General features: G+C 35.1%; 1 protein-coding gene and 2 non-coding genes across 3 annotated transcripts; 2 read left to right on the top strand and 1 right to left on the bottom strand.

Moving 5' to 3' along the window:
* Positions 1–316: 316 nt before the first annotated feature.
* Positions 317–3,343, top strand: ywhabb (tyrosine 3-monooxygenase/tryptophan 5-monooxygenase activation protein, beta polypeptide b). The gene is made up of 6 exons (XM_057356916.1): positions 317–446; positions 1,209–1,508; positions 1,737–1,860; positions 2,117–2,280; positions 2,494–2,589; positions 2,681–3,343. Exons 2-6 carry the CDS (start codon positions 1,215–1,217, stop codon positions 2,735–2,737), a joined length of 735 nt encoding a protein of 244 aa, XP_057212899.1. The 5' UTR covers positions 317–446; positions 1,209–1,214; the 3' UTR covers positions 2,738–3,343.
* Positions 3,344–11,370: 8,027 nt separating this feature from the next.
* On the bottom strand, positions 11,371–11,468 carry LOC130568685 (small nucleolar RNA U13). Its single transcript, XR_008964738.1, has one exon. It is a non-coding gene; the product is annotated as a small nucleolar RNA U13 (small nucleolar RNA).
* A 1,827-nt stretch (positions 11,469–13,295) lies between these two features.
* On the top strand, positions 13,296–13,398 carry LOC130568684 (small nucleolar RNA U13). Its single transcript, XR_008964737.1, has one exon. It is a non-coding gene; the product is annotated as a small nucleolar RNA U13 (small nucleolar RNA).
* Positions 13,399–13,743: the final 345 nt, after the last annotated feature.

The following is a 13,743-nucleotide window of genomic DNA, read 5'->3' as shown; positions in this document are numbered from 1 at the left end:
GAAAAATATGTTGTTAAACGATATAATATCTCGTTAAAACGGGAAAAATATGTGGTTTACACAAGAAAATTATTTCGTTTTAACGACATATTATCTGGTTTTAACGACGTATTATCTCGTTAAAACTACGTATTATTTCATTAGAGAGCCCTGATTCTGAATAACAATATTAAGCAAATGGTCTTGCATGCTTCTAATAGATAATCAATTTGTCAATCATACCATAAAATAAACTGGACATGAATAAATAAATACATATAAATCTAATAAAACTTGTTGTCACGTTATAAAAAAGTTTCGACGGGACGGACTTGCGCTTTGCAGGAAGCGGAAGTGTCACGCTTAGCGGAAGTGGTGCTACCCAGAACTGAACAACCAGGCGGAGGACGGGTATCCAAATTGTACATTTCTAAACGAATAAAGCCGGAGTAAACGCCCTTCAGAACGTGAGTTAGCCCCCTTATACCTTAAATAACGTTTTTTGCATGTTAAACAACGTAGTTGTATTATTTATTTCACGTAAAACGATCTTGTCTTCCGTTCTTGCGGGCAGCAGAGGGATTTAGCAGGTTTCTAGGCGTTCGTCAGGCCTCGCACGTAACCAGACACGGTTAATCATTACAATGAAACGTCAAACTTCTTGTCAGCCTCTTGTGTTTAATGATAAAGTAACATTAACAACGTTACATACAATGTCGACAACCTTTACACAATATCGACGAATTCAATGAAAGGGAATATGGTTAGCCTGCTTGCTAACGTCATCGTAGCCTGCAGTTCAATTAATCGAATAGCGTCATGATTGAGAAAAATAATCATTGTTATCGAAGTTGCGCTAATAATGAGTTATTTTTAAATTTGTATGTTAAGCATATTTGTAGAGCTGTGGGTCTGTTATATTATTTTAGCACGTCGTTGAAAACTGATTTTTTTGTTTCAGAAACGTGCACATTAATGTTAAGGTTTATTGTTGTTCTCACATTATGCCCCTCAAGTAATGTAGTGTATTACTATTTAAACGTAAAAATTAGCATTAAAGGAATAGTTCAGCTGAAAATTCTTTCATAATTTACCCACCCTCATGCCATTCTAAGTGTAAATCTCTGTTTTATGGGTTAGATTATTTAATCTTTGGCTTTTATATCATTAGACTGAATTGCAGTGGTATGCTACTGTATTTCTAATATCTGCTCTTATTTGATTCCCAGTCTAAAATGGACAAGACTGACCTGGTGCAGAAAGCCAAGCTGGCTGAGCAGGCAGAGCGCTATGATGACATGGCTGGAGCTATGAAGGCTGTGACCGAGGGGGGTGTGGAACTTTCCAATGAAGAACGCAACCTGCTTTCTGTGGCATACAAGAACGTCGTGGGTGCCCGTCGCTCCTCCTGGCGCGTCATCTCGAGCATTGAGCAGAAGACAGAGGGCAACGAGAAGAAACAGCAGATGGCACGCGAGTATCGTGAAAAGATCGAGACTGAACTGCAGGACATCTGCAATGATGTGCTGGTATCTGCAATCTGTTCTTGTGATCTTCTTTCATCTTGATAACAGCAAATTCATATTTTGAACCTTGTGTAAAGTATTTGTTTTATGTAACATTGAGCTTTTGTGATTTTAGTTTTAAAATTTTAGTTTAAAGTTTAATTGTCACTTAAATTCAACTGGCAAGGTTTTTTTCAGTTTGCTTGTCCACAAGTATGAGCCATCCCAATATTCCCATCCTTTCTTTCATAGGGTTTACTGGAGAAGTTCCTCATTCCCAATGCTTCTCAGGCAGAGAGCAAGGTGTTTTACCTGAAAATGAAAGGCGATTACTATAGATACTTGTCTGAGGTTGCATCTGGAGAAGCAAAAACCAGTAAGTGGAATGTAGAATTGTCTTGGTTTTATCGAAACTGAGAAACGTGCAAATAGGTGTCAGATCTGTCTTATCAGTTTGCTGGAAAAATAAAGAACATAGTATGTGAGATGTTTAACAGTGACTATTAAGTTTTTAATGTTTAGTTATTAAAAAAACGATCCAAGATCACCATGATCAAGATCATAATTTCATAACTTCGTCATTTGTTTGTGATCACAACAATTTACAGATCAATATTTTTTTTGTTTCTCAGCCACAGTTGAAAACTCTCAGAAGGCTTACCAGGATGCTTTTGAGATAAGCAAGAAGGAAATGCAGCCCACACACCCCATACGGTTGGGTCTTGCCCTCAACTTTTCTGTTTTCTACTACGAGATCCTCAACTCTCCTGAGAAGGCCTGTCATCTTGCCAAAACGGTTGGTGCCTGTTTAAATCCATGGCAGTGTTACACCAGATTAAAAATTCTATACTTAAAATTGATCTAAAACACTTTTTTTTATAAAACACGTGCGGTAATAAAAGATAGAAACATTTGTAAATCTGAAATTCTTAAATCGTACTTTTTACAACACCAGTATGTTTCACACTCGTTCAGCAGAAATGAGAAAACGTCTGTTTTCCTTTCGCAGGCTTTCGATGAAGCCATTGCTGAGCTTGACACTTTAAATGAGGATTCCTACAAAGACAGCACCTTGATCATGCAGCTTCTAAGGGACAACCTCACTGTAAGTAAACCTTTTTACATTCTCCACCAATAATCTTTAATTTCTGTGTATTGCTTTTTGGGTGCTTGATTGTTTCTTGTTATAATCGCAGCTTTGGACGTCAGAAAATCAGGCCGACGAAGCAGATGCGGGAGATGGCGAGAACTAGGGGAGACGAAATTGATCTCCAAACACCCACACACATCCATCTTAAATACACAAATGGCTTCCACCGACCATCCCACCTCATTCCACCTGACACCATCCACGCCTCTCCATTCAGTTCCCAGCCCTGCTCCCCATACCTTCTGTATGATGATCAGCATGAGCCTAGTCCACAGGAAGACGCTCAGAGAAGCCCCTAACGCAGACACCAGGGGCTGGGGGGGGGTGGTGGTTGGCTCACAGGGTTTTATGCTGACGTTAAAACAGGTCCAGTAATTTTCTTTGTGAATTTAACGTGTACTGATTATCAAAACCCCTATCCTTCATGTGAGTGTAAGAGCGAGTGTGCTGCTGATGGAGAGTAACTGCATGAAATCATGGCTGTGTTTGTGTGTATGCGCTTAACAGCAAGAGTGAGTGTATTGGGGATCTGGGGTTATGAACTCTAATCGTCTTTCCTGATAATTCCCCTTTTCCCACTTTAGCTGGTTGTGCATTTTGTCATCCTCTTTTTTCGTTTTTGTTACGATCATTTTTTTTAGTATAATTCATCTGTATTTACAGGTTTTATTGTATGGTTATTAAACTGGCAGTTTATTTTCACCAATTACGTCATTGTGAGTTCTCTGCTTTATTGATCCATTGATGCTTTCCAACAGAAATGTGATGAAATAAGGTGAAAATGTATTTATTGAAATAATACTTTTCTGGTTGTTAAAAAAATAGGTATTTAAAAATGTTCCATATAAGGAGTTATGTAATCAAATCATAGAAGGCCTATTAGGTTTTTTCTTAAACCCTTAAGTCTCAGAGTTTGATGACAACCAGTGAAATACTAATGGCTACTGTCCCTATTATTCAAATTTTTGCTTGTGGAATAAAGCATAATTTGACTACTACAGCCTTATGTTGCATACATGCTGCTAGTTTAGTGTAATTCTGATAGACAGTCATAGCAGCCACACATCTTTAAAGGGATAGTTTACCTCAAAATGAAAATAATTTATTTAGCCACATGTCATTCTAATCCTGTATAACTCTCTGCACAAAACAAGAAGATATTTTTAAGAATGTCGATAACGAAACTTGCAAAAATGTTATGCCTGATCATGCCAGACTAAATTTATAACTTAATATAAACAGACATTTCACTTCTAAAAATGTTGGGTTATTTCAGCACAGTTTGGACAAAATGAGACGCATGTATCCATTGTGTAAATTTACCCCCTCCCCCACATAGCTGTGCAGGATGGCATTGCACTGAAAAAATTGTCAAACGCCAAGGTCAACTCAAAGGACAAAATGTAAATTGCATAGTTGATCAAAAATAGAATACTGTAAGTATTGATGTTTAATTGTGTGAACGAAAAAAGTAAACGGGGGGAGAGTTTCGCATTTAAGTTTTCCAATGATATTAATTTAAAAGTACATTAACCTTAAGGGGGCCCTATAAGTCAGTTTTAGTTATAAAAAGATATGCAAAGATCAAATGCAAAGGGAGATATTCTCTTTAAGGACTACTACGAATTTGTTTGTAAGGACTATACGAATGGGTTGCAGAGATTACAGGGAGCTTGGGTTTGTGATGTCACAAATCTCTGAATAAAAAAAACACAATTCATAAGAGAGAGAGGACATCTATGCATACCAGGCTCATATTGGAAAGAAAGAGGATGCACAAACACACCCGAACCATTAGGAGAGGTTGCAGAAGCTGAATATCCATTAGTTAAGGGATCGTAGATGGTGTTATTTTCACGAATGGTAAAAACTGCACATTTTGACGGCCCGCCCAGATCAAGCAGAGATGCCACCACAATCCACGACCTGCAAGATAAATGCATGTCTTGTGATGATTGTGGTTTAATTAGATTGTTGTTATTTTAGTGTCTTAAATAATATCATTTTATGCGCACTGCTTACTTGGAACTTACATGCGTTTTGATCAGGGGAGGCAATTATAGGTGATTGCGAGCTACTTGTATATGCCATAGCATGGATCCGTGAAGATTGTATGTGTTGCAAACACCTCACAACTTTTCAGTCCATTGCATCTTGACATGTAAAAATAGATTAGACATAGTAAATAGTAAGTAACACTACTTCATTGTAAATAGTAAGTGTGTGTGTGTGTGTGCGTGCGTGCGTGTGTGTCCCTTACTTTTTAGACACATAAAACAGTGCATTGAGAGAAAAGGTGTTTTGAAGCTGTCCTGGAGACAGATGGTTTGATCCGTTTGTCCATAGTTTGCCGTATTTATCTGCATTTTACCCTTTTCTACATAGGGACAGAAATAAAAGTATTTCTGAATTAATAGACTGTATTTTTTTGAAGGTTTTTAACATCTTTTTCTGTATTTAAAAATGTGTATTATATTAATTAGGCTATTAATATTATAATAATATGAATTAATAATAAAACGTTTATTTAAACTTGTTTTATACAAATTTTAAATTACAGTTTTATTCATACGAACCCTGAAATAAAGTAGACTAACTATTTTAACAGTTTCAAATCCAACAGTACTTTTCTGTTTTTAGAGAAAAAACAGTTTATTTTGTTTTTTAGCATTAATCAAAAAAGTTTGATAACTGTTGGTTTTGTGGGAAGCATGATAAGGATTATAATGACTATCGTCGGACTTTTTTATTATACTGGTCACTGCTAAATATTTAATTGTTGACATTTTTACCGTATAGGCTGTTACACCATCAAATACAAACTGAAGAGAAATTTACTGAAATGGACAGAAGGGGTGCCCCCTTCTAATAAATATGTTTATCTATTCCAGTAATTAAAAAGTATATATTAATGCTAATACCATATTAAAGAAATTTTGTTTTGGAAGGGACTTCTGGGTTCAGCTGACTTTATGCAGACCAGTCAAGTTCTTTTACACCAGAATGAATCAATCATTTTGTTTTTGTGCACAGGGGTATTGTCATGATAGAATAGAAAAGGGTCCTGCTCAAACTGTTGCTATAATATTAAAAGCCCACAATTCCCTAGAATAGCATTAACATTTGTGATAATGGTAATGACTCAAGTAGTCAAACCTGTTCATTAAGGGGGTGTACCAATACTTTTGTCCAATATATTATTGCAAAGATATAGAAAAAGGAGATTTAGAACATAAAGGACTTACCACAGTACAAAGTATTGTATGCACCATTGCATGTCACACTTGTTACTAGAAAACAGCTACAGTTAAAGGCGGGGTGTCCGATTTCCGAATTACGCTTGTTTAGACAAAGTCGGGCCAAGTACCAAAACAACCTTGTAGCCAATCAGCAGTAAGGTGCACAGTGCACAGGACGGACATTAGTCGAGTCGAGCGTTGACGAAAGCGAAAGATGGGGGTAGGGGTGTGTCTGTTTTGGTGATTTGAACATCAACAACGGCTATGAGAAATCGGACACCCCGCCTTTAAGGCATGAACGGTTGAATTATATCACAATGAACGTGAAACAGGAGAATTCAACAGAGGAAAAGTCACCTGCTGGGATGCAAATGTAATTTGTGGTGTAGTACTTGTAGGAGCATGGATCTTGTGGACTGAATCCTGCAGCTATCTCATACACTTTTAGTCCATCACATCTGACACAGTCCTGACTGGAAATTGTCTTTTTTCTCTTATTATAAGCCAGGGGGGTCGCTAGACCCCTTTTACTGGGGCAGGTGCCTTTTCTTGAAAAGATGTAATTATTGCTTTCATTATTTCCATACAGTGCATGCAAACATGTTAATAAAGTTTATGTTAAGTATGTTGAGGACACTTAAATATTTTAAATACATAAATATTTACCTTCCCCAGTTGCACTGTAGGAATAGTGGTTTAAGCAAGGGAAGTTTGTACAGTGCATTGTGTAGCATACTTCTTGTGCATTTTGCGTTTTGAGTGTTTGAAAAAGTAATGGGGGCCTGTGCCCCAGTAAAGCTTTAGGTCTAGCAACGCATCTGTTATAAGCTATTTAACATAAATTATAAGCTATAACATATTTCCCAATTTGGCAAAAATTTAGGAAAATAACTGAAATGCTTACACTTTTAAAGAACCTTATATCCCCCATATAAAAGGGCGAAAGAAATGGTTTTGTATTTTGGGGAACCTTTTGTAGTAGGCCGGACATGTTCATTAACCAGTTTTTATTAAAACAAAAAGTGAAAAATAAAGTCAAAATATAAAGCATCAATCTGAAGATTTTAGTGAAAGTGATGTATGTGTGAAGGGATGTGTTTTAAAAATAAGTCAACATTTATGATTAATCAATTTTCATTCAAAGTTATAGAGATCAGTTCACCAACTAGACACCAACTGACATTAGTAACAGAATCAATAATTCTTCTCATAACTGTAATAAATGTAAACCCATAAATGGATAAGTCATAACTTTACCGTTTAGCAACCGAGGGAATGTCCATGTAACATTGAGTAGGATATTTCAGATTGTGGTCGTCCGACGCTGCAAATGTCTCTGCTCGTGCACCCATATGAAGCTGATTGTACTTTGATCACACCAGTATACAGACATTATATAAAATATATGCATCTATAATTACATAACAATTACTTGCTTACAAAGTAATAATAATAGAAAAAATATCTTACTGAGATGCTGGACACCCCCTTCACAAGTAATTACTTTCTCTGGAAAATAAAAGGTGTTTTATTGTTTAATGTTTTACTGTTTATTGGTAATTAGGTTGAATGAATGATGAAATACCTGCAGATATTAGAAATCTGGAGCTTAGAGAAAGCACTGGAACAGAGCAACAAAAATATATTAAATACATTCTAAGTATAGGTTTATGTTATTACGTGTTTTTAGGTATATTGCTCAACTGTAAAAGCATTTATAGTACATTGCTCCACACATATATTTCAAATGTCTTTAATGTTAATTGTGTACGCTAAATATTGTTGTTGAGCAATACACTTAATATATCTACTAATTAAATGCAGGGTTCAATATCACAATAATTCGAATGTTTAAATCACACGTTAGTATGTGCATTAAGTTATCAAGTTCAATAAATAAAAAACCTTACAGGTAAATAAGATGATGCCAAGAGAAAACATCCTGCTGTCAAGGGTAGAAATCTAGCCTCTGGATATGATACTTCACACTTTGTGATCCATATTTATACAATGCGTTATCTGCTGTGTATACCAGTTCGGGTTTTTTAGATCCAAAATTAGGTTTTACATCATTGTTCATCATTGTTGACATAATTTTCATAAGTTGACAACAGTTGTTAACATAAATTGTGAGTTCTGTCCCCAGGATTACCCACAAACACATGTCAGGCGCATTATTTCCTCCAGTCACTGTTCCGTGTTCTGTTTCAAAGCAAACTGTTACTGGAGTGGACACAGTCGGCTTCTTGCCAGCATAGTTGTACTTAAGCTCCTTGTGTTCTTCCTGGTGTGTCAGAGGCTATTGAGTGCAAACGTTATAATCAAATAAAATATGTTTTAACACACCACATTTTTTTCAGCAATTGTTCCAAAGTCTAACTGTGTAGGGAAATCAGTTTTTATTTTGTTAATGTTTTTATACAACACTGTACTGTATTTTACAGTTATTTTTATATATATACTGTACCCATCCTCATCCTATAAGCAACTTAACACTTCACATTCACAAAAAGATATTTAGATTTTAAAAGGGTTTTAACTGCACCTAACCCAGAGTCAGAATAACCTTTATTACAATCCTAATACACTTTCATTACAACAGCACATGCAAATAAAAAAACTCTTATTTTATTGTATAATAAAATACATTTACAAATATTCACATATTTACAAATATTATTTATTTATCACCTAAAAAATGATCCAATAAATAACCGAGATTTAAAGCAAGTTTTCAATACAATTTCAATCAGCACAAATCCAACTTTTTTAATAAACTTTCATAAAGTAACAAATGTATGTGTAAACTGCTATATAATTTTTATGACTGGTGACAGCGTCTCTGCCAGGCTACACTCAAGTCGTGGTTTAGATGTGCACTCACTGTCCACAAAAAACAGAGTTTGTCCCAAACAGTTCTTCTCAAGCACTTACACTGTACATTTACTCACTTATGTGTTTATATATTTTTTCCCCACATTTTAAAATAATAAAGTCATCAAAATTATGAAACAAAACAATGGGAACTATGGGAATTATGTTGTAACTAAAAAAATTAATAATAAATTCAATCATGTCATATTTGATTGTCTTCGGTGTTGTCACCTTTTGACTAGAATTTGCAGAAACGTTTTCTTGTCATTTTATCAAGAAGTTTCTTCAGGTCTCACCCTGAGATGCTTTTTAAACAATAAATACAATTTTACACTTTTAAACAATTTTATACAATTCTAAAACAAATAGTAACAATTGATACACACTTAGATGCACCCTTGGATACATATGCTTGACTTGCCTTGTCTTTATCTCTATCTTGGGTAGGGCTGTGCAATTAATCGAAAATTAATTGTAATCGTCAATTTTGGCCTTCAACAATTACAAAAACAAAATAATCGAGGTAAAACGATTATTGTGCCACATTCCATTTTGCAAGGATCCTCTCTTTTCTTGTGGTATAAATCCACAGCGCACCCCTTTCCTTACAGTGGTTCAGCTGTGCTATTTCTTTACATTTATTTTTCAGTTTAAAAGCAAAGTTATTTATTTTCTATGTTGTTTTAAAAGTTAATGAGTAATCGTGTTAAATAATCGGGATCTCAATATTGGCCAAAATAATCGTGATTATGTTTTTTGTCATAATCGAGCAGCCCTAATCTTGGGTGCATGTGTCTTGTAAAACATGTGATCCCAAGCATGATTTTGTGTGTCTACATGTCTGTCGTCGGCACTTCACGCCTAGCTTGCACTTTTCCTTTCACTAATACCAGCATCGATATCTGGGCCCCATGGGTTATTCAGGCGATGTGGGTTCCACATACCATGGACTGAAAAATGGGATTCACCAAATTCCAAAAACTGAGTTTTTCCCCACAAAAGACTTTCTTGATATACATATACATTTTAGGACATTTGTAGGATTTTCATCATTGTCAGTGAAATAAACAAACACATGGTCAGTTGATATTTGTGCAAGTCAATGTGCACATTGAGCAGATAAACCTGCTGTCAAGGGTGTAAATTTAGCCTCTGGATTTGTCTTGACAGTTTGTGACCCACATTTATATAACGCATTTAACTGTTGTGTAACCATTTTGGTTGTTATTTTTATTTCCAAAATCTAGTTTCGAATCGTTGTTCACATAACCTCCCTATAGCCAAATAAGAAAAATAGGTGTGTGTGCTTTCCTGTATTCCCAAACAGGATAATCTACTCATTAAAAATAAGCAAACTGTACTCAAAACTGTGAAACAGTTAATTTATCTTACAACTTTTAAGTGTGTTTAACTATTTTGATATTTTGAGTTCCACTTAACTCAACTTCCAACTTCTCACCCTAACTTCCATTGACGTCAGAGTGATTCCCAGCATGCTTTGTGTGGACTGGATAATGGAAGTAAATCTTGAAATAAAGTGTTACTTTATGTATTTATTTCAAAATTACAATTGGAGGAGGTTTATAAATGTTTAGTATTCTGTTCTATTCTGTTAAGAGTTTTGTAGTGATTTTAATGAGGTGTACAGACGAGTAGAGCATTTGCAGGAGGAAAACAGACTCATTTCAAATCTTAAGTGTTTGATCTGAAGGCATTACATTGGTAATGCTACAGCTGTCATTGGCTGTTGTTCCTTCATGACAGGGGGGAGTTAACGGATGCTCCAGCCAATCCGTCTAATTTACGTCATTTGAGATGGATAGTCATTTCAGGGCAGAAGTGCATTTTCAGATTTTAACTGAAGATTATGAGGGTACATGAATTTCAAGAAGAAAATGACCCTCATTGATAAGCTATTTACTATAAACGCTGCAATATTTCATGAAAAAATAAGAATTGTCATTTTTAATTTCACTGGGACTTTAAAGGGGTCATATGACACAGCTAAAACGAATATTACCGTTTGTTTTAGATGTAATGCAATGTGTATACACAAAAAAACGCTGTATTTTCCACATACCGTGCATGTTTGTATCTCCTCTTTGCCCTGCCTCTCTGAATCGCGCAGATTTTTTTGTGCTATGGTGTGCTATGATTGGCCAGTTAACCAGTGCGTAGTGATTGGTCGAATACTGCAAGCGTGTGACGGAAATGTAACGCCTCTTACCATATTTGGAAAATCAGGTTCCAAGGCAATTGAACTGACAGGTACGCCCACCTTTTTTGGTAATACATTTGGGCGGTCTTAGTCAAATCATACCACAAACTGACGTAGATTTGTGGGGGTGTGGTTACACGGGCGTTTCAGGCAGGTCTGGGTGAGCATTCGCTTTTAGATAGAATGCATCTTTTGTTCCTACACTTTAATTTGTGCTATTTTATGCGTCTAATACATGCATGGGCAACTTATACATTTTTGTATAGATAATTAGTAGATAAAGATGCTAAACTCAAATGCATTAATAACTTATTAAGTATACTTATATAAAAAAAACTTGCAATAATAATTTCACTATAGAAACATGCAATTTATATTTTTCTCTTAAACATGTTTTCATGTAGTAGTCAGATGGTCAATGTGCAAAACGTAACAAGATGGCAGCACATTTCATAAATGCTCATGAACAGACCAATCATCATGCTCATATGACCTAGAAGGATCAATGAAGGAAGAATGCAAAGATCAGGGCCCGTATTCTTAAAGCTTCTAAGGATCCTCTCAGAAAGCTCTTAATTTAGCTTAAAAACTTCTACGTAGGAGTCTTATCTTAAAAACGATTCAGGACCAATCTGAGAGAAACTCTGAGCAAGGAAAAGTCAAAAACTTTTATCTTAGCGAGGAGGCGGGGCTGACTCCGTTGCTATGCATGACAGTCTTTTAAAGACTGTGATTGGTTGGAAATATTCTTTATTTTTTTATTTACCATGCTGTTAATGTCAACGTATTTGATAGAAAATGAACAGTGGCACAATACGTTTCTGTAAGTGCTGTAATTGTTTGTGTGATCACTATAGAGGGTCGTGACAGAACCAAATCATCTCTGCTGCATACCTACATTTCTCCAGTTGCTAAATATGTTAATGTAGTTATTTCTTCTATTTTTGGTGCTATGACATTTATGCGCTGTCTTGGAGATGTTAGCATGTCTCTAATAGGATCGGTCACAAACATCTAATGTGTTGTGTCTTATTAACTCACTGTCATTCCATTCAAAGTAATTTTATTTTATAGCGCTTTTACCATTTGCATTGCATCAAAGCAACTATAAAAGAAAACCAAAACCAATATAATCAAAAGTTGAACACACACACACACACACACACACACACACGCACACACACACACAAAAAACAATTAAAAATATGATAAACCTTAAAAGTTATATGGAAATTGTCATGCATTGCAACACATTTCTTCTCACTTTTCGTGTTTTGTCCATTTTCTCTGCTGCTAAAGAAACTCTTAAGTCTCTTAAAACTCCTCCTCGCTACTCCTAAAATTTAAAAAAGCTCCTAAAAAGCTCTTTTAAGGGTTAAGAAGCTTTATGAATTACTTTCTTCTTTACTAGGATCTTTTCTGTAATTCTAAGGGGAATCGCCCACATTTCTATAAGAATTTTCTTAGAATTGTGTCATAGGAGCAACTCTTTGCGCTAAGATTTTTCATGAATACGGGCCCTGGTTTTCTTTTTAACATTAAACGTCTAATGTCATATAGAATACGTTTATTCTGTTTAACAACATCTAAATAAGACAATATCTAGATTTATTTAATATAGAACAATAAGTTAGTCTGTTTTTAATTATATTCATGAGAGGGGCATGCTGTGAGACATTAATTGGACGCTTGTAATTTAACCCGTCACTGTCTAAACGCAATGTTGTATTTTTGAACTTTTTTTTGTTGATGTTGTTCCTGAAATCTCTTCTGCTGGCATATACTCCTGTTTTAATTAATAAAAGCTATCCCAATCTTTCCAAAAAGGTTTGTACAACATAAACTGACGATTTGATTCAGATCTAAACCTAGATTGGATTTTGTGATTTAATCCAAATTCACAATCCTTTTTTTCCTTTTAACAAGCCATTTTCAGATTTGATCCAATCCGATAGCCAAAATCTATTACTGTTGAACAACTGCCCCCTGCTGGTGTCAGTAAGACTTAGCAACATCGAATGGTGAGTGAGTACCATTCCGAGTACTGCTGTAGCTTGGTGTTTAGATAGTGAAGGGTTAAATAACAAACGTCCAACGTAAGTATCCCAGCATGCCCCTCTCATGAATATAATTAAAAACTGACTAACTTCTTGTTATACATCAAATAAATCTTTATTATCTTATTTAGATGTTGTTTAAACTGAACGAATTCATTCTATATATCATTAGACGTTTAATGTTAAAAAGAAAACAAGTTGTGTAATTCGTGACCATCATGCAGAAAGCATCAGTTTCAAAAGGAACTGAATCTTTGCAATGACGTTCCTTCGATCCTTCTGGGTTTAATACATATGATGATTGGTCTGTTCACGTGGTTTCGTGAAATGTGCTGCCTTCCATTCTTGTTACGATTTGCACATTGACCGTCTGATCTCTTCATGAGAGTATTCTTGAAAGAAATATAAAATTGAGTAAATAGTTAATAATTACTGTAAGATGTTGTTTCTTTAAGTTTAAATATGTTATACACATTTGTGAGATTTTGCACGTATTTGAAAACTATGAGATTAAAAGTGTAGAAAATTAGTCTAATCTGACTGAACGTTACAACAATAAATTTCAGTTTTTGGTTTAGACGTTTATATATAACACGCAAAACAATAAGATATAGTTTTTATGATCTATTGAACTTTTATTCTGGATTCTATATGTGTGTTTGTGTATGCATTTTTCTTCTGTTATTTAAAAGGCGGTTGGCAGCATAAATGTTTTTGTACT

The sequence above is a fragment of the Triplophysa rosa genome, linkage group LG17 (genome assembly GCF_024868665.1).
Source record: "Triplophysa rosa linkage group LG17, Trosa_1v2, whole genome shotgun sequence".
Lineage (NCBI taxonomy): Eukaryota > Metazoa > Chordata > Actinopteri > Cypriniformes > Nemacheilidae > Triplophysa > Triplophysa rosa.
This window is presented reverse-complemented; position numbering and strand designations above follow the sequence as displayed.